Source organism: Myxocyprinus asiaticus, chromosome 26 (assembly GCF_019703515.2).
Source record: "Myxocyprinus asiaticus isolate MX2 ecotype Aquarium Trade chromosome 26, UBuf_Myxa_2, whole genome shotgun sequence".
NCBI lineage: Eukaryota > Metazoa > Chordata > Actinopteri > Cypriniformes > Catostomidae > Myxocyprinus > Myxocyprinus asiaticus.
The window spans coordinates 15,862,711-15,883,903 of record NC_059369.1 but is presented as its reverse complement, the minus strand read 5'-3'; the positions used below and the strand labels follow the sequence as shown (position 1 = coordinate 15,883,903).

Genomic DNA, 21,193 nt, shown 5'->3' with positions numbered 1-21,193 from the left:
ATCACGGTTTCTGGACACACCATGGCAGTATCATGGTATTCCTTGAAGTACCATGTTATATGAACATGGTTATTATTCAATACCATGTTATACAAATTACCATGGTATTACGATCTGATTATACCACGGTGCAGTACTCTTGTGTATGGATATCACCATTATAAACACAGTAACATCAAATGAAACACATTTAACAGACAAAGAAAGAGCTGCTTTATGACGCTTATTGATCAGTGGATTATTGACGCATATAGAAATAATACCAGACAGACATTTTACTGCTAAACATTAATGATTGATCAGAATGGCAATCATGACGTCAGAGATGAACATTGATTTAGATAATGGTTTACTGTGTTATTACATGTTAGATGAGTTGAATTGATTGGGTTATTGCCGGTCAGTTGGTTTAGTGTGCGTATGTGTGTGTGATGCTGGTTTCTGAAAGGCAAGATCACGTCTGATCAGTCCAGTTTTTCTGCATTGATAACATTCCTCACGAGTCTCTGTGTGTTTGTGTCTGTCAGACTCGGTTCTGTCTCCGTTTCCTGCTTAAGGTGTTCATGTTTGATTCTGTCACATGAAGCGTTCTGATGTAAGTGTCATTTCCTCTGAATTGTGTTTTGTGTGTTGTTGTGTTCTCCAAATTGGTATTGTGTACAATTTTAATTTCAGCATCCAATTCTCAAATATGGTCTTCTTATATTCTTGTATGATTACTTCCTCACTCACTGTCTATCACTCGGTCTCTCTCTCTCTCTCTCTCTCTCTCTCTCTCTCTCTCTCTCTCTCTCTCTCTGTCTGTTTCTCTCTTCTGTCTTGTCTTTTTTTCAGCACAACAAACCCTTTGTTTTACAGATCGGTCTTGAAAATGCTGAAAAGACAAAAGTGCCCCTCCTCTCACTCATTAGCGTGTGTGTATCAGCCCACATTGAGCAGAACACAGTATTCTCTGTCCCTCGTTCTTACCGTCAGCCCTTATATTCAGATCCACATGGAATCTCTGCTGTAGAACACAATTGGAATGTCTGTCATTCAGAAAGTTCTACCACTATAAGTTCATTTCAACACACTCTCAACGCGAAATCGTAAGGATTCATTCGACTTTTCTAAATTTGGCTAATTCATATAAAATCGTGCGACTGCACTCGTTTGAATCCCTACGACTTTCACTACAGCCAATGACGTCACTGGACATCGTTTCCATCTAATACACGACAATTACTTGCTTCTGTCACACACAATAGTTACCTAACATGTTTACTCACTCTACTTATTGTTTAAGTTTAGATAAGGGGTTTCAGTAAGGGCATAATATTAAGTATGTCCTTAACACCTCGTGTGCAGATCTCATGCTTCCGCGTTGGACATCCGGGAATTTGCGCGTGATGAAGTCGTACGAGTTTATGTGAACAACATCGTGCGAGGCCATACGAAATAGCCAACTCGTAAATCATGTACGAATATTCATGAGATCGGGTTGGTTCATTTATTAAAGGAATATTCAAGTTATTCTGAATATTCAAGTTAATCTCAATCAACAGCATCTGTGGTGTTACAGAAACTTACTATGACTTGTCCCTCTTTTTCTTAAAAAAAAAAAAGAGAGAAAAAAATAAAGAGCAAAAATCTGGGTTGCAATGAGGCACTTACAATGGAAGTAAATGGATACAATATGTAAACGTTAAAATAATCTGTTTCAAATGTATAGACACAGGACATAAACAACGTGTGTCAACATGATTTTAGTGTGATAAAATCACTTACTAACCTTTTCTGTTTTTGGTATACATGAACAATTAGGCATATGACGGTAGAAAGTTTTACGTCACGATAATTGCTGAAGCTTTTATCACGGTATATGGTATTATTACGGTATTCAGTTACATTACAAAACGGGTTGAAAGATAAGCAAACTTTATTGTTCTTTTAATAACAAGTTTATTTACTTTTTCAATACCAAACTGGCTTTTAAATGAACAGAAAATGAAGAACTTTGAAAAGAACCCTGAACATTAAAAAAAAAAAAACTACCATCAGGGGGAACGGGTAGCTCAGCAAGTTTGAATCCAGGGCGTCCTGAGTGACTCCAGTCAGGCTTCCATAGCAACCAATTGGCCAGGTTGCTAGGGTGGGTAGAGTCACGTTGGGTTAACCTCCTTGTGGTCACTATAGTGTGGTTCGCTCTCGGTGGGGCGCGTGGTGAGTTGTGCGTGGATGCCACTGAGAATAGCGTGGGCCTCTACACGTGTTAGGTCTCCATGTTAATGCACTCAAGTCACGTGATAAGATGTGCGGATTGACTGTCTCAGATGCGGAGGCAACTGGGATTCGTCCTCCGCCACCCGGATTGAGGCAAGTCACTACGCCACCACGAGGACTTGGAGCGCATTGGGAATTGGGCATGCTGAAAAGGGGGGAAAATCCAAATAAATAAACTACCATCGACACCGTAGATGCATAGCGAAATATGACATTTAGTTGATGTCTTAATATTTAAATGGTCATTATGCCACAGGGCCACTGATCATTACAGATCAGTACAGACCTAGTTTTGTTGAGGCTAATATTAAAGGAAGGCAAGACTAATTTTATCAAGCCAGCTACTAGGCTACAACAATTATGCATGTTTATTTTTCTGGATAGCAAGAGGCTCGCTAGGCGCTAGCTACAAATTTTATATTAGAGGGCGGATAAAGGCTCGGCTGCGTTCCTCCTTAAGCCATGCTTCTAGTCCACACTGGTTTATTTACATCAGAGTGCACGCGTGTCATTTGTACCACATACACACAGTGTTGTAAATCTCAATTAGTTGATGGAATCACGAATTGTGCGATCAGAAATATCTAAACAATTAGGATAAAAGGTTATCTAGAATTATGTATGGTATTTTGCCTATGATAACAATATAGTGCATGTTATTTACAATGATATACAGTATAACCGAATAATGTCATTTGCCTGTAAATAATATGTGTTAACATATTTTAATTGAGATGAAATCACTTACTTTTTCTGTATAAAGTTCTATCCAATTTACAACTTGTTGCCATGATGAAGTAATGCTGTAAACCCTAAAACGACTGTTAAAACAACATTATAAACAACTTCACTGCTCAAATAATACAAGTTTTAACAGAAGAATTAATGTAGGCCTAAGTGCTTTTATAAATTATAAGCCTTTTTTGACCCTCCAAAAATTGACACCATTCACTTCTATTGTAAGTGCCTCACTGTAACATTGATCTTTTTTCCTTTCTTTTTATAAGAAAAGGAGTAACAAGTCAAATATTTTTTGTGGTAATCAACATTATGCCACAAATGCTGTCAATTGAGCTTAACATGTATTGGACACAGAATTAATTGTACAAAAGTTTCAAATGGTGTTCCCGCCTACCTTCACCACTTGTTTTTCTGAATAATAACATGTGAAATGATAAAGTGTACTTTAATTCAGTAAGTAAGAGTTTCTATGTAAGCTACGTGTGAGTACATATGTTTTAGCTGTAACTTTATTTTTTTTTAGTAATGCATATTGTTCATTACATTTTTTCCAAAAAGAAAAGCATAGTTTGTTGAAATGTGCTTATTTTGAAACCATTTTTGATAATGTTTGTGTATAAAACAAAATGTAAATTTCACGTTGAGTACCTCATACTTGTTATTTTTAACTTACATTTTAATTTAAGAGTAATCGATTTCTTGTTTTTTGTGGGTTGAAGAATTTAACATTACCTGAAAATGCCCATCCCTACAAGAATCCTCCTCAGTTAAGAGAACTTCTTGATTTTCTTTCTTCTGCAGAACACAAAGATTTTAAGAAGAGTATTTCAGCTCTGTATGTCCATACAATGCAAGTGAATGGTGACCAAAACTATGAAACTCCAAAAGCACATAAAGGCAGCATAAAAGTAATCCTTACAACTCCAGTGGTTTAATCCGTCTCAAAATTTTGGGACCTATTCATTTGCATTGAATGGACCAACAGAGCTGACTTTTTTTTTTTTTTTTCCTAAAAATCTTATTTCTGTTCTGCAGAAGAAAGAAAGTCATACATATCTTGAGGTCATGAGGTTGAGAAAATGATGAGAGAATTTTCATTTTGGGGTAAACTATTTCTTTTAAGGGCCTCCGTGCAACTGGGTCCTGTGCCCAGCTGCATAAAGCACCTTAAGTGAAATTTTCCCTTAAAATCGCACTAAAGTTTCCCTTAAATTTAATGGTGTTTCAGAAAACAACCCTTCAATTTTAAATATTAATGTTTTACTTAAGTATTCCCTTAAGTTTTGCATAAAGCCCCTTAACTGCCATTTTCCTAAGTAAACCTTAAGGGTAGTAAAACTTCACCTTAAGTGTTGGCTAAGAGTTACAAGGTTTCTAAAAAAGGAGAAATGGCGAAGTTTATAGAACCAGTTGAAGAGTATTGCATACCAATGCAACATTTTTGTGATGGGGCTCTTAAGACCATCTTAGCGATAATAAACAAGTGCAGGATTACTATGGGGAATCGCTAACATGATGAAAGGCAATCTAATATCACATCTAACACCTCATTCACCTCACTACTCACCATCAAAGGTGTTTTCCTGAATTGGACACACACTGGCCATAAAAGCAGAATCCTCCATTAATTGCTTCGTATGATAAAGTTTTTTTTAATTCGCACAGAAAAAAAAAAAATTCACAAAAAAAGTTTAAATCTATTAATTTTGAGGATTGTACCTGAGAAACAAATGAAAATCTGCCCGTGTAACCTCCAGAAAATGACTTTGAAAAATGTTTATGCAGTAATCTGCAGTAATCACAAACGACTGTAATTGGTGCATCCAGAACAGCGCTGAGAAAAGTAACAGGTGCCACGTGACAATGCCGTTTATGCGCCAATTCGGAAGAGGTCGGACAATAATTTACACATCAGTAATGATACTACTGAGAAACTTTATTAGTCGCTAAAATGAAAATAAAAAAACAGTAAAAAGTTAGTGTTCTTTGTGTTAAAATTGCTCAAATGTCTGTGGCTGTGTCTCGTTTGGAAGGATGCGTCCTCTGGAGATCGCATTTGTCGGCCGCATACGTCGTTTCGTTTCAGAAAATCAAGTAGGACACTTCGAATGCAGCCTTCAAATGCGGGATGCATGAGGTGTATCCTTCGTGGGCACTTACAACCCACAATTCTTTCCTTCAGCGGAAATTTCTAAAATAAATGACGCCAATTTGCCCGTAAATATGATGTTCAAACGCAAGGAATGTTAATTTCCAAGTTGAAGTACCTCAGTAGATGGGCGCAGAGTATATAATATGTATAATTATATTAATATATAATTAAAATAAAGTATTAGACTAAAAGTACACCTGTAAAATCTATTTTCTTTTCTCTTTACATCATTATAACTCTCCTTAAAATGTACCTCATGCATTCCCTTCTAAAGGGACTTTGTTACATTCTCACTCAACGCGCTCGCACTTGTTAAAGAGTGGCGTGCTGTCATAGCAACCATGTTCCATTTCTGTTTGTCCTTTAAAGGAGGACGCTCGGTACACTGCAGCCTTCAAAGGACGCATTCTACCTAGCACGCAGCCTTCCAAACGAGACACAGCTTGTATTATAGATCAGTGGTAGGGACATGACGAACGTGTCCATGGTAACAGTAGAAATATATTACGGTAAAACCTTGCTCACTGTAGTAAAACCCTTAACCCTTACCTAAGAGAAGTTTCTAAGGGATCACATGCAACTCCTTCAAGTCACTCCCTTAGGTAACTTCTGACCACATTTAAATCCATATTGTAAAGACAGTCATGGCAAAAGGGCGTTGTTTTGCATGACACAGCGAAGTAACTCCACTGAGTGCCTTATTGCTTATTTATACCTTATACCTTACTTATTTATACAACTAGAGCGCTGACCAATCAGCATCCAGAACCGCAACTGTCTGTTTTATAAATAATATTATTATAAAGTGCAAGTGAGCATTACAGTGTAAGTCATCATGGCACGTCTTTAACATTTTTGTCCATGCTGTTGAGTTGTCTTAAGTCCTAGAGTGTGTATGTGCTGTGAGGGTCATGTGGTGTATTTTAAGTGGACACTAATCTGTCCATACTTGCTGCTTATGTAATTAACTTAATGACTGTGATTGTCCTCACTTTAATCTTTCATTGGCGGCTCTATATTAACACAGCGCTTCGAGTGATTCACTATGTGAGTTTATATAGTGGTTTGTTGAGGCAATTCCTGGAGTGTGTGCTGTTGGTGATAAACATACAGGTTTTCTTGTGTTGTAACATTGGCACCCACTTTATCTGTCACATGATCTGTGGCATGTTATACAGTATAATGTAACAGTGTTTGTTAATTATGTTCTTAATGAAGTTATAAAGTGTAACTTTGGAATCTTATGATCGTGGATTCAGTTCCCAGAGAACACAAATACTGGCAAAATGTATACCTTCAATGCACTGTAATTCACTTAGGATAAAGGAGTCTGGACAGTTGACGCTTAACATGTCTATGAGCATTTTTTATAGATAAACATCAAGATTTTAGGTTATAAGTTTTATGAATGTATGAGTAAATTGTGTATTAGGTCACCATTTCTGTTTTTCAGCCATTTTAATCACCTTATTGTTTAGATCTTTGATCTGAATAATTCTTAAACTGTCTTCATACAGTTTATTTAACACACACATTTAGTGTGTTGTGAAGTGTGTGAATTCTTGTGTGTTTATGAATCTGTGTTTTAAATGAGTGTGACTGGTGAAGATATGAATTATGTTCAGAATGTCATCGCTGGATGGACAGACAATATTTTCAGTTATCTGATTGGACGAGAGGGCAGATGGTGCAGATCTGTTCAGCTGGGAGTGATATCATAATCGGAAGAGATTACAGAACGCCCACCGCATACTGCCTAACAATTGCAGCTATAGATTATAACACACACTCCATTTTCTCTCTCTCTCGCTCTCCCTCTCTCTCTCTCTCTCTCTCTCACACACACACACACATACACGCACTCAAACTTTGTTCTGGGTCTCAGCATCAGATCTGGCTTTGTTTCGAATCAGTTTTTATTTTGTGTATTTAATTGAACCTATTTACTAATTAGATATAATCATGTTGTGTTTTATTGTTAATATTATTGTTACATTTTCTTCAAAAGCTCTGGGTCATCTTTGGTCAGGGTGGTTTATATCTAGTTTAATTGACAAACTTTTATTCAGTTTTACCCACTGATACCACACCAGCATCTCTCTCTCTCTCTCACACATTGTGGTTGGTTACAGTTGCAATGCTTTTACAATGAAAGTCTATGGGTTAAGGCATTCCAGAGTGTCATTTGCTTGTATCGCACAAAAGTTACTGGCTTTACCAGCTTTGAATGGTCAAGCCACTGAAGTTGAAAGATCAGAATGCACTTTACACAGACATGGTTAGTAAGTGATTCTAACTGAATTTTAACATTTATCTTAGTGCAGTGCCTTGACCCATAGACTTTCATTAGTGCATAATTGTAAATATTATTTTTTGCTTGTTTGTACTGTACACGCTGAGGGACAAGTCAAAATTATTTTCTGTGGTAATAAACGGCACATCTCGTATGCTGTTGGTAGCTTGTTTGAACCCAGAATATTCCTTTAAATTTGTTTCTTTGCTCTAGTTACTAGGGGTGAACAGGGATACAGTAGTATTTCAGTATTCGGGTCAGGAAACAATAATGTGATTCTTTAGTGTGTTGTGATTTCAGATCTGTGATATTGCAATAGCTTACTCATTTCTCATCAGCGTCTCGTATCGTCATTGTACTTTTTTTGACAAGTAGAGCTGAACTTCCTGCTCTACTTCATTGTAGAGCCATAGAAGTAGCAAAGAGCATTGTGATGGCAGTGTAAAAAAAAAACAAAATGCGTGTAGAATGTCTAAAAACCAGAAATGTTACATATTTGCCATGTAATTTTTTTGTTGTTGTTTGGAATGCTTGTGAGCTATTCCATCAAGTCCTTTTCCCTCTCCCAATCTTTGCAGTACTTTCTCTCATTTTACCTATTCTTATTATTGTTGTTTATAACTGCTGTTTCTCAACAGATCTACATGATCTGCCACTTTTCAATGTGTACATTACCCTCCTAATGCTTATCTGGAGCCGTCCGTCTACACACTGTAGCTGCATAAATACCACAGAAACAAATACTTTGGGCTGGACCGCATAACGGAGTGAATGTTTCGTTTGCGTTGTTGTGATGTTTTTTTTTTATTGATCCTGTTGCAAAAGTTTTAGAGTAAAATAACCCAATTCAGTAATACGGCCAGCATGGGACATGGGTTTGTAACTCACAGATTTGGTGTCTCTGTGTTTTCCGATTATAAATTACGAATAAATTTAGAACTTATGATACTGTATTGTGTATTTATTCTAATTGTTTCATTGTTCTTCTATTATCATTTCTTATCTCCTTTTTCTTGCTTTTTTTGAATGGGACTTCACTTTGTTTCAGCTGCTGTTGTTTTTTTTAAATTTGCTATATATATATATATATATATATATATATATATATATATATATATATATATATATATATATATATATAAATAGATTTCACTTTGTTCCAGCATATTTATCATTGCATGTAAAGCCTTGCCGTCTGCTGTGCTAAATGGGCAGAGATCACTACAAATAAAAAAGTTATATACTTGCGTTCTGACCTCGTTCAGGGTTTGCACTTTTTATTGAAATATTCTCGAGTGTGCATTGACCTAACGGCACAGCACATTTCACCTTCTCATAGACAATCTCTGAGTGGTGGTCAATATAATTTGTTCCAAAAATGTTAATGTGAAGGTTTTAATTAAAAGTACAGAATCTTGGTGAGAACATCAATGCAGTATTGTGAAGTATATTGCAGGCATTCCACTGTCAATCAGTTGGTTGCAGATGGTTGTTGTGATGTTTGTAAACATTGCGATGGAGAAGGTGTTTCTGACCTGGCGCATGATGTTGGTGTGTGAGTTGTGTGCATTTCGTTTGTACTGCTGGATGTGTACATGCCCGGGTGTCCTGCTGCTGTTTAATCATTAACTCTTCCTGTTATTATGTAATGTGCTGATAAAACAGCAGGACTTGTTTCCACTGGTTTCACCTGAGATACTCCGGAATCTGAGTAATGCGATGACATCATGATCACATGACCAGCATTCAAGCACTCATTCAGTTATAAACTCAAAAGAGTTTTTGGTCATGTTCTCAGTTATAATCAAGTTCATTACTTATTCGTTTGTCCAAATTACAGTACACTGCCAAATAAACATGATGTTGCCATAGAATGAGATAATGAATAGCCCAAAAATGAAAATTCTGTCATAATTTACTCACCCTCATATGGTGACCTCATCTTTACAACTCGAGTGACTCTTATCGTCAGTGCAGGACAAATTAGAATGACCAGTGTTGAAGCTGTCTTCTAGTGGTTTTTAAATGTGCTCTTGACACATTAAGCTGTGGTGCTCCAGTGGCTTATGCAAGTTTGAGTCTGGCTTGCATTATTTTCTGATTCCATTCCCCTTATTTTTACTGTCCCTGTCAGTAAAAGTGGCAAAAAGGCTGTGGGTTGGGTATTTTGAGTGGAAAATGCATATGTTTTATGATATAACAAACACCACCATCTGATCTGTGTCTTAAAATCAATGAAACAATGTTCACAACCCATTTTACTTCTATAATGTAATATTAGGGGTGGGTAAAAATTAGGGCTGAAACGATCAGTCGACGCTATCGACAACGTCAACAATAAAAAATTGTTCAAAACATTTGTTGTCAAATAGTTGTTTGATCTTATTTAATGTAACATGAGATCACATTAAACTCTAATGATAGCACGCTTGAAGAGCACCGCAGCTTGATTGAGGAGAGGAAGAACACACTGCTCACAGTCTAGATGCACTCCAAACTTTCCAAACAGCTTAAGGTGATATAGATCGCAAAGTATGAGGAATTAAAATGTGCATGTCAGATCATCTTTAAAGGAAACGCCTCGGTATTATATCTTTAGTACATCCTTTATTAAAGTCCAAATAATAAGGAAGCAGGTCTTGTAATTAATTACAAACTCCGAAACTGGCTTGTCTCTGTGCGGTCAGTGCCTCTTCTGTGAGTCGTGTGAAGTGACCCGATCTAAGGGGGAGAGATTGAAACTCCACCTGGCTGATACACATTCTGGTGCGGGGACACTTGTCCCTTGCACACACTGCTCATGATGTATTGAATCATGATATATATGTGTTGCGGTGTGTATCTTCTGAAGAAAATCAGTGATACGCAGCTATATTAAGAAGAGAGAGTTTGTTTTTTGTGAGTTAAAGATGGATCAAAGTGGCGTGCTGAGTCACTCCAGTCAGGCTTTCTAAGCAACCAGTTGGCCCGGTTGCTAGGGTGGGTAGAGTCACATTGGGTTAACCTCCTTGTGGTCGTTATAATGTGGTCCACACTTGGTGGGGCGCATGGTGAGTTGTGCGTTGATGCCGCGGAGAATAGCATGAGCCTCCACACGCTACGTCTCAGCAGTAATGCGCTCAACAAGCCACATGATAAGATGGATTGATGGTCTCGACGCGAAGGCAACTGAGATTCATCCTCCGCCACTCGGATTGAGGCAAGTCACTACGCCATTACAAGGACTTAGAGGGCATTGGGAATTGGGCATTCCAAATTGGGGAGAAAAGGGAAGGGAAAAAAAATGGATCAAAGTGAACAAAAGAGAGGTCTTCGCCCATAATACAGTGCAACAAAATAATACAATTTATTTGTTGTTTTGGCTTGTTTTCCAATATAAATGTATAAAACTCCTTTAAAACAACATACATTTACTTTAGGAGCTATACTGCAGAAGAACATTTTGTTATCTGAGAATGTTGAATATAATATTACATTATAATATAAAAAACCTAGTCCTATGTAACATATTTGTGAATGAAGCTTTATTTTATCCATCAAGAATTGATTGGATGGTGTAAAGTGGTCTCTATATGATATGTGATTGAAAAATAAAAAGGCTTCATGACATCATCCAGAAAGGAATATAATTTCAGAAGCAGAGTGAGTTGTTACATTATGATGAAAGATTCAGAGGACGAAAATTTTTTTCATTGAAATAACGTTGAAATGAGCACTGATTAAATTTTTACAATAAGACAAGGAACGTGTGTATGTTTAAATACATGAATGTGTGTGTTTGTGTGTGTTGTCAGGATGTGAAGCTCTCAGCTGAAGTGGAGCCATTTATTCCTCAGAAGAAAGGTGTTGATGCATCTTTACCCATGAGTCTGTGTAGTGAGGGTGGAGCTGAGCCCACACAAATCCCCTCCTACCTGATCACATGCTACCCATTTGTACAGGAGAACCAGAACAACAGGTACACACACAGGGTTCCCACCCGTCCTGGAAAACCTGGAATTTTGCAATGCAGTTTTCCAGTCATGGAAAATGAGAAAAATACCTAAATGTCCTGGAAAATAATTATTTTGTCCTGGAAAATATTTTAGCGTAGCATAGTGATGCAGCCTTTACACATTCAATAATTCAACGATTGGTGTCCACTTATCCTGCCATTACCACCTGAAGTGCTCTATGATTTGGAAATATGGATAGTATCACTGATTCCAGTTATAAAAATGTCAGTAGGTATAAAGTGCGGAATGTCATGGAATATAACATATTTGGGATGAAAATTAATGTTTGAATGCACAATTAATTACATTCAAATCACGATATGTCCTAGTGTGATTATTAAACCGCAAAAGGCTGTGATTTAATTAAATATATAATCTTCATGTTCTGCGCACTTCAAAGTGAATGTGTGAAGCCGGCCGTTCATACATTGAAAACCCCTTATCATGAGCGCTGTGTGTGTGTGTGTGTGTGTGTGTGTGTGTGTGTGTGTGTGTGTGTGTGGCTTTTTAGGGTTTAATAATTACATTTGGCCATGTAGCAAACTGCTAATCCAGAGGTGAGATACTACTGTCAAAAACACACAGAAATTCCAAAATAAAAGCTTGATTTAAATGGGCACATGAAACGGGGAAAAGCCAACATTATATTTCTTCTGTATAGTAATGCAATATTTACTGTGATTATTATCTCGAGTGTTTTGGATTGTACTGAGGAATTTGTAAAAAAAAAAAAACAAAAAAAAAAAAACACTTAATTTGATAAATTTGTAGTTTTAATGAATGATTTCTTTTCATTAGACATCATTTTGATAATAAAATTCTCGATTACGGAATTCAGAAAAATAACCATTCAATAACCACAATATACATCGTGATGCTAAATATTACACCCGTTGGGCACATAAAATGTCCTGGAAAATTGTGTCTTGAAAAGAGTGGGAACCCTGACACACTCTGTACCCTCTGGATTCTGCCTCTTTTCCTTCCTTTTCACAGTGAATTGGAGGAAGTGCATAAATTGGGCTACTCTGTGTTTATGTGAGTTATAGAGAGGAAGGGATATTGATATGCAAATATGCTTTTTTTTAATGTATTAATGTATATTACTAAAAATATATACTATACCAACCTTTGGTACTTTAGTATTGATACATGTAGTAAGATTAAAAACAGCACAACAGTAATTATTAATTATTGTGTCACGTGTTTAGTCGGCAGCTTCCCATGTATAACGGAGACCATCGCTGGCAGCAGTTAAACCCGGGTCCCGGTGGGCCATACCTGGCGTACCCTATCCTCTCCTCACCTCAGCCCCCGGTCACCAGCGATTATGCCACATACTATCACGCCATCATGCCAACGCCCTGCCCACCTGTGATGGGTTTCTACCAGCCGTTCCCTGGGCCGTACACAGGGCCGCTGCAGGCTGGCGTGTTGAACCCCGTGTCAGACTGCGGTGAGAGAGCTCCCCCACAGGGGCAAACACAGAGAGGGAGGGGCATATCACGAGCCTCTGTCATACATAAGGTATGAGTCCACATCTGAACCCATTGAAGACCTGAGTGATCTACTACATATGTCAACATGTGCAGTATTTAACAGAGCACACTTTGTGGAATACAGTATCACACAATGCAATGCACTTGACTCAACTTTCCATTTGCAGTGTGATGGATGAACCAGTTTTGAAGACATGTTTACACAAGTGGATTTAAAATGCAAGCTAACTGTATTTCCAAGATGATATCTAGATGCCCCTCACTGAATCAGACATGCAGCACAAAGTAATTTGACAACATGGCAAAGTACTGTTTGTAACTTTTGTTGCATACTGTTTCATGCTATTTTTAAAAAGGTAGACAGATTGCAGTACTGTATATAGTATGCAATTAGCAGTATGTTATTATTCTTTTCTGAACACAGAAAGAGATTTCCAAACACAAGAACTCGAAGATACAGGCATCCGTTCAGCAGCATTTTCTAGGAAACAAGAAAACTAATTCAAATATTCTAAACAAATGCTGCTGTGTCATTTGCCTTTTGTTTACAGCAGCCTATGTCTCAACCAATGAGAGTGAAGCGCCCTGTGATGCAGAGTGTGGCGGTACAGAAAGAGGTGGGCATGGCCGGACCTGATGGGAGATCCAAGACAGTACTACTGGTGGACGCAGCACAGCAGACTGGTACAAAACTAACCCTTGACCTTTAACTCTGAACTGACCCTTGACCTTTAACCCATGCAGAGCGCCTGAAAAATAAAGAACTAAACACTCATGCTGGAATGTTGACAGTGCTTCAGGACATTGCTTTTGGTGGTGGTTGAGGGGAGTCCCCTGTTCACTGTGTAAAGCGCTTTGAGTGTAGTGTCAGAAAAGCGCTATATAAATGTAATGATCATTCATTCATTAAACCTAATCTTTACAACTCTCTTTCATTAAACATGGAAATACCACTAGATGGCCACAACTCTAGATGAACCTGAGAAAATGAACTTCATTAAACAAAACAATATCACTTAAAAGGGATGGTTCACCCAAAAATTCAAATTCTCTCATCATTTACTCACCCTTATGCCATCCTAGATGTGTATGACTTTCTTTAATCTGCTGAACTCAAATGAAGAATTTCTCAGCTCTTTTGGTCCATACAATGCAAGTGAATGGGTGCCAAAATTTTGAAGCTCCAAAGATCATATAAGTCAGCATAAAAGTAATCCATAAGACTCCAGTGGTTAAATTAACATCTTCAGAAGTGATATGATAGGTGTTGGTGAGAAACAGATCACTTTCACATTCTTCTTGTGTTTTTGGTGATTCTGATGCATACCGCCCCCTACTGGGCAGGGAGAAGAATTAAGCGAAAAATATTGATCTGTTAAATAGTGATTAGTTTCTCACCCACACCTATCATATCACTTTTGAGGATATGGATTAAAACACTGGAGTTATATGGATTACTTTTATGATGCCTTTTATTTTTATTTTTTTGGATTTTCTCCCCAATTTGGCATGCCTAATTTCCAATGCGCTCTAGGTCCTCGTGGTGGCATAGTGACTCGCCTCAATCTGGGTGGCAGAGGACAAATCTGTTGCCTCCACATCTGAGACAGTCAATCTGCGCATCTTATCACATGGCGTGTCTCCGCGTTAACGTGCTCAACCTAGCGCATGTGGAGGCTTCACGCTGTTCTCCGCGGCATCCATGCACAACTCGCCATGTGCCTCACCGAGAGCGAGAACCACATTATAGTGACCACGAGGAGGTTAACCCAACGTGACTCTATCCACCCTAGCAACCAGGCCAATTGGTTGCTTAGGAAGCCTGACTGGAGTCACTCAGCACAACCAGGATTCCAACTTGTGACTCCAGGTGTGGTAGTCAGTGTCTTTACTTGCTGAGCTACACAGGCCCCGCTTTTATGATGCCTTTATATGCTTTTTGGAGCGTCAAAATGTTGGCACCCATTCACTTGCATTGTATAGACCTACAGAGCTGAATTATTCTCCTAAAAATTATAATTTGTGTTCTGCAGAAGAAAAAAAGTCATACACATCTGGAATGGCCTGAGGGTGAATAAATGATGAGAGAATTTTCATTTTTGGATGAACTATACCTTTAACTACAAACCTCACCTTAGCAGCCCTAAAATACTAATACTAAAATAAAAATGAAATATGCTGAGAAACAAAACTAAAACAGTTTATATAAAAAATATATTATAAGGATGAATTAAAAATAAAATGGAAATAAAACTGAATTATAAACCCAAGACTGTTATAGCCCTGGTGTGTGTGTGTGTTTGTTCAGACTTCTCGGGAGAGGCGTGCAGCAGCAGATGTTCATCTGATCAGATGAGTGTTCTGCAGTGGAAGAATAAAGCTCGTCGCAGACGCACGTCACAGCAGGAGTTGTCCAGTGAGCAAGGAGCCAGCGAGGCCGACATTGACAGTGACAGCGGCTACTGCAGCCCCAAACACAACCAGACAGCCGCAAACACTTCAACCAATCAACAAACAGCAGCAACGGTACGCACAGCTCCAGTACAGCTCTGGCCAGATACACATGTCTGTTTCAGATTTGATTTACTGCAGTGTATGTAGTGTTGCTGATCTCTTGTGTGTTCTTTTGTATGTCTTCAGGCTGTGGACGCAGGCGTCATGACGGGTAAGAGATTTCACACCTGAACTCTCATGTGTGACTGTGGCATAATCATGATATATTGGCCAGAATATGCTGAAATTTGTCCATTTTGAGATCATTGGCATCAACTGATAAATGTGCTTATTACGCGGCTGTCTGTAATACTTTATTCTGATTGGTCAATGGCACCATCTAGCGGTCTGATATTTCTGAGTAACAACCGCACATCCACAGATCAAACCGGTCATCTGGGTAGTGCAAGCCATCTTTACTACCTGGATCACTGTGTGATATCTACTACTAAGCTAATCAAATAATTTCTCTCAAATCAATGTTTCTTGTGCATTTATTTATTTATTTGGCAAGTAGTCTTTTAATGAGCTGGATAATGAGTAAGTCATTAATTAAAAAACAAACACCAACAGAACTCTGACGCAAACCAGAGGTGGATTTCAGCTGTTCAGCAATTTCTTTCTCCTCAAATTACATAATTTCAACTCAATATTATATGTCCATGTATTTAATTATTTGGTTAGTAGCCGTGTAATAAGTGGGATAATGTAAAGTCAGCCAATTGTTCTTGCAAAATAAACTCCTTCAGGCTGACCTGTCCTGATGACCCTGTCAGGTTTATTTTGCGATTAAAAACCGGCTGACTGTACATTATCCTTTACTTAATTTGCAGATTATCAGAAGTGCTCAAAACTAGTGTCAGTTCCAAAATCTACAGACGGCCTTGTTATAGTGCACATATCCTGTTTTCTAATATTTTTAGTGAATTTTGAGTAAACATTGTGTAAAAAAGGTATTCATGTAAATTAACAAATTTTGTGAACATTTTCAGTAAATAAATTGTATCATATACCGGTTAACCACAATTTGAAATGTATGTGTGCAGCTGTTAGCTGGGGGAATGTTGGATCACATGTCACTCAGAAAGCGTGGACAGACAGATCTGTTGCGTACCACAGAGGTAGTAAAACACCTGAGCTGAGGAACTACTCACAGGTAACACACTTGCCATATTAAACATGTGTGACATCACTGCATTCATGTAATAAATGTGTAATTTTCTATGACATTAAATGTGTATTATATTGTTCTATATCATCTCCTGCCGTAGGAGTTCCAGATGAATTTTGGAGGACGTGGAGGAGGACCGAGGAGGTCACAGCCTGTGTCATCACAGACACCCAACACACATCTCACCCCTGAACCACTTTACTTTCAGGTACACGAACACTTATAACCTATCTATCTGTCCGTCCGTCCGTCTGTCTGTCTGTCATGTCTGTTTATCTAATAAAGAGTTTCCTGCTATGTAGGATGAGGAAGAGTTTCCTGATCTGGCCACAGGTGGCGCTGCTCAGCGAATTAAACCAGACCCAGCAGCACAGGCCAGACTGCCCAAAAACCTGGTGAGTGTTTCACAGAACAAGAGAGAAAATTAAATCAGTTCCACATACAAAGACCCCACTCTAATTCTGTGTGGTGTTAATTTCATGTGTGCGTGTGTAGCTGGATAATCTTTCAGAGAATTCTCCAATTAGTATCGTACAGACACCAATCCCCATAACCAGCTCTGTGCCAAAAAGAGCCAAGAGTCAAAGGAAGAAAGCTCTCGCTGCTGCCCTCGCCACAGCACAGGAGTATTCAGAGATCAGTATGGAGCAGAAGAAACTACAGGTACACGCACACAGAAACAAACATGCTTGTAAGATTTACAGACTCAGAGAGGTTTGTGTAAAGGTTAGATTTAGGGGATAGAAAACGTCTCCGGTTACACGTAATCTCGGTTTCCTGAGATAAAGTGAACAAGACATTTCAGTAAACGCTTTTGGAGAATTCTGTCTCCAACGACTTAGTTGAAGCCCTTGTACAATAATGCCAGTCCTGAGATTGGCAGTGGTGTTTGAGCCCCGCCCCTTTAGGCGCGCAGTTGGCATATATAAGTGGGTGCGCGAACACCGTTTCTTCAGAATTTTCTGACTGAGGGACAAGAGCGCATCGCTCAAACCTCAAACTCTGAAGTAGTAGTGCAGCTAGATTTCGCAATGTCTTGTTCCCTTCATCTCAGGGAACCAAGTTTACATGTGTAACCGGAGACGTTCCCTTTTTGATTCAGTTCACTCGACATTGCGGTAAAATCTTTTGGGGAACGGAGTCCTATCACACCGCACTACATGACATTATACCCCCTGAGGTATAAACACCTGAAAAAGAATAAGAAGTCTCAGGCCTACAGGACAGTGACTTATTAAAGTCATATCTTCAAATGTATGAATTAATGAATAACCCCACATGGTGAAAACAAGATGGAAGTTAATCTCAGCCTGGGAATCTATATGAACCATATAAATACACGCAATCTAAATTTAACCCCTTCACAACCAAAGGTTGGGAAAGGAAATGTATTCCTTTTTGGAATTGCTTGTGACTTCTAAGGGATGTAATTTCAACAACAGCCTATATACAGGTGACTGTTCCAAAAATACATACAGTTGAAGTCAAAAGTTTACATACACTTAGGTTGAAGTCATTAAAACAAATTTTTTAACCACTCCACAGATTTCATATTGGCATATAGTTTTGGCAAGTCGTTTAGGACATCTGCTTTGTGCATGACACGAGTAACTTTTCCAACAATTGTTTACAGACAGATTGTTTCACTTTTAATTGACTATATCACAATTCCAGTGGGTCAGAAGTTTACATATACTAAGGTAACTGTGCTTTTAAGCAGCTTGGAAAATTCCAGAAAATGATGTCAAGCCTTTAGACAATTAGCCAATTAGCTTCTGATAGGCTAATTGGGGTCAATTGGAGGTGTACCTGTGGATGTATTTTAAGGCCTACCTTCAAACTCAGTGCCTCTTTGCTTGACATCATGGGAAAATCAAAAGAAATCAGCCAAGACCTCAGAAAGAAAATAATTGTGGACCTCCATAAGTCTGGTTCATCTTTGAGCAATTTTCAAATGCCTGAAGGAACCACATTCATCTGTACAAACAGTAGTATGCAAGTATAAACACCATGGGACCATGCAGCCATCATGCTGCTCAGGAAGGAGATGCATTCTGTCTCCTAGAGATGAACGCAGTTTGGTGTGAAAAGTGCAAATCAATCCCAGAACAACAGCAAAGGACCTTGTGAAGATACTGAAGGAAACAGGTAGACAAGTATCTATATCCACAGTAAAAGGAGTCCTATATTGACAACCTGAAAGGCTGCTCATCAAGGAAGATGCCACTGCTCCAAAACCACCATAAAAAAGCCAGACTACAGTTTGCAAGTGTACATGGGGACAAAGATCTTACTTTTTGGAAAAATGTCCTCTGGTCTGATGAAACAAAATTGAACTGTTTGGCCATGATGACCATCATTATGTTTGGAGGAAAAAGGGTGAGGCTTACAAGCCGAAGAACACTATATTCCAACCGTGAAGCATGGGGGTGGCAGCATCATGTTATGGGGTGCTTTGCTGCAGGAGGGACTGGTGCACTTCACAAAATAGATGGCATCATGAGGAAGGAAAATATGTGGCTATACTGAAGCAACATCTCAAGACATAAGCCAGGAAGTTAAAGCTTGGTCGCAAAAGGGTCTTCCAAATGGACAATTACCCCAAGCATACGTCCAAAGTTGTGGCAAAATGGCTTAAGGACAACAAAGTCAAAGTATTGGAGTGGCTGTCACAAAGCCCTGACCTCAATCCGATAGAAAATTTGTGGGCAGAACTGAAAAAGCGTGTGCGAGCAAGGAGGCCTAAAAACCTGACTCGGTTACACCAGTTCTGTCTGGAGGAATGGGCCAAAATTCCAGCAACTTATTGTGAGTATCTTGTGGAATGCTACCCAAAATATTTGACCAAAGTTAAACAGTTTAAAGGCAATGTTACCAAATACTAACAAAGTGTATGTAAACTTCTGACCCACTGGGAATGTGATGAAAGAAATAAAAGCTGAAATAAATAATTCTCTCTACTAGTATTCTGACATTTCACATTCTTAAAATAAAGTAGTGATCCTAACTGACCTAAGACAGGGAATGTTTTCTACAAATAAATGTCAGGAATTGTGAAAAGTGAGTTTAAATGTATTTGGCTAGGGTGTATGTAAACTTCTGATTTCAACTGAATTTCCAGACGACTGAAGTGCTAGGTGCTGAAGGCTGGGCACCCGCCGCACAGTGCGCCTCAGCCTGCGCTGAACCCATCTGTGATTACCACGTTTTGCCAGAAGACCTGACCCAGCATGATGCTGTTAAAAGGTTGGAGCTGTCCAAGGTGCTAGAGCAGCCAGACAGTGGCAAGTTATGCCAATGCGTGTGCGCCCCTGGTGCTAGGCGTGCCGCCAGTGTTGGAGAGGTCTCATGTAAAAGACCTAACAGTGAGATGGCGGATGCTTTTCGCCCAGTTTGACATTGCCATTTGTACATCCTGGGCCTCAGAATAGTAAATTCCCATGCCCGCACAATAGAGCCTCTGATCAGGCTAATAATAGCCCATCATAGAGGTAGTTCAAAATGCGCAAGCCACTTAGCTTCAACGGAGCGAGGGCTGCATCGATACACTTGGAGAGTGTGGAAAGCCAAGGAAAGGACTCTGAATTAATAAGCTGTTCCCTCGAATGCAAATCTTAAAACAGACAAGGTGCAACTCGTACATGAAAGTACGCGTGCATCCTATAGATCTGTTGACGCAAATCAGCCCGAGGGCGGATGCGCGGTAAGATCTGTTTTTAAAATACTTTTTGAATGGGCACTTTGCGAGTGCACGATTCAAGCGTCTCAGATCTAAAATGGGCTGAAGCCCGCTGTCTTACTCCGGAACGGAAGACATTGGCTGCAGAACCTTTGTGTATGTTTGGAACAATATCTATCACGTTCTCTGTGAGGAGATTGTGAGTTCCTGTGCGCAACATAGGCGCATCCCGAGCCAGAACCATAGATGACCGAACGCTGTAAGCAAGATAACGGGTGCGTTGGTAAAAGTGTGAAGGGCTTCCTCGACTGTGTGCGCCTCGTGCCGTTCTCTTATGAGAACATCCTTCCATCCACATTTAAACACAACACACAGAAGCAACATTCTGTGTAATATCCCAGTCCCAAGGAACACCGGCGGGGAAGAGGAGAATGTTTGTGTGTCTCAAGGCATCACGAGCGCTTTTCACTTTTTGTAAGAATCATTCTTTATGTAGCACCTCACACGAAAACAACATTTCGTATAACATCCCGGCTAACTCTGGTGGGGAGTGAACAGCATGTGATGTCTTATGTGAGAACATTCTTATGTGAACACCACACACAGAAACATATTTGTGTATCATCTCAATGACCTGCGGCGGGGAATGTGCAGCGAATGAAAGTGTGCCTCTCAATATTTGCGACTAGCACATTTCTGATTTCTGAAAAGAAACAGCCTGCGTGAAGCCTCCCGGCGAACACCAGCAGGGAGGGGAAGAGAACAGCGTGTAAATGTGCATGTGTGTCGAGCATGTGCAGCGTGAGTAGACTAAGGGTGTAACGGTTCTTGGTAAAAAAAAAAAAAACGAACTGTACGGTTCGCCACCCACGGTTCGGGAAGCATTGGCACCGCGGTCGGTTCACCTC

General features: G+C 39.2%; 1 protein-coding gene across 4 annotated transcripts in view; it reads left to right on the top strand.

Moving 5' to 3' along the window:
* LOC127417197 (selenocysteine insertion sequence-binding protein 2-like) overlaps nt 1-21,193 on the top strand; it is a 39,238-nt gene that overhangs the window by 821 nt on the left and 17,224 nt on the right. The window contains exons 1-10 of one of the 4 annotated variants that reach the window (XM_051657036.1): nt 8,755-10,647; nt 11,243-11,406; nt 12,655-12,970; nt 13,494-13,626; nt 15,251-15,468; nt 15,583-15,607; nt 16,482-16,591; nt 16,707-16,814; nt 16,909-17,001; nt 17,102-17,269. In XM_051657036.1, the coding sequence (XP_051512996.1) occupies nt 11,312-11,406; nt 12,655-12,970; nt 13,494-13,626; nt 15,251-15,468; nt 15,583-15,607; nt 16,482-16,591; nt 16,707-16,814; nt 16,909-17,001; nt 17,102-17,269 (1,266 nt within the window). In that variant the 5' untranslated portion in view covers nt 8,755-10,647; nt 11,243-11,311. The other 3 variants (XM_051657035.1, XM_051657034.1, XM_051657037.1) reach the window with 3 other exon arrangements.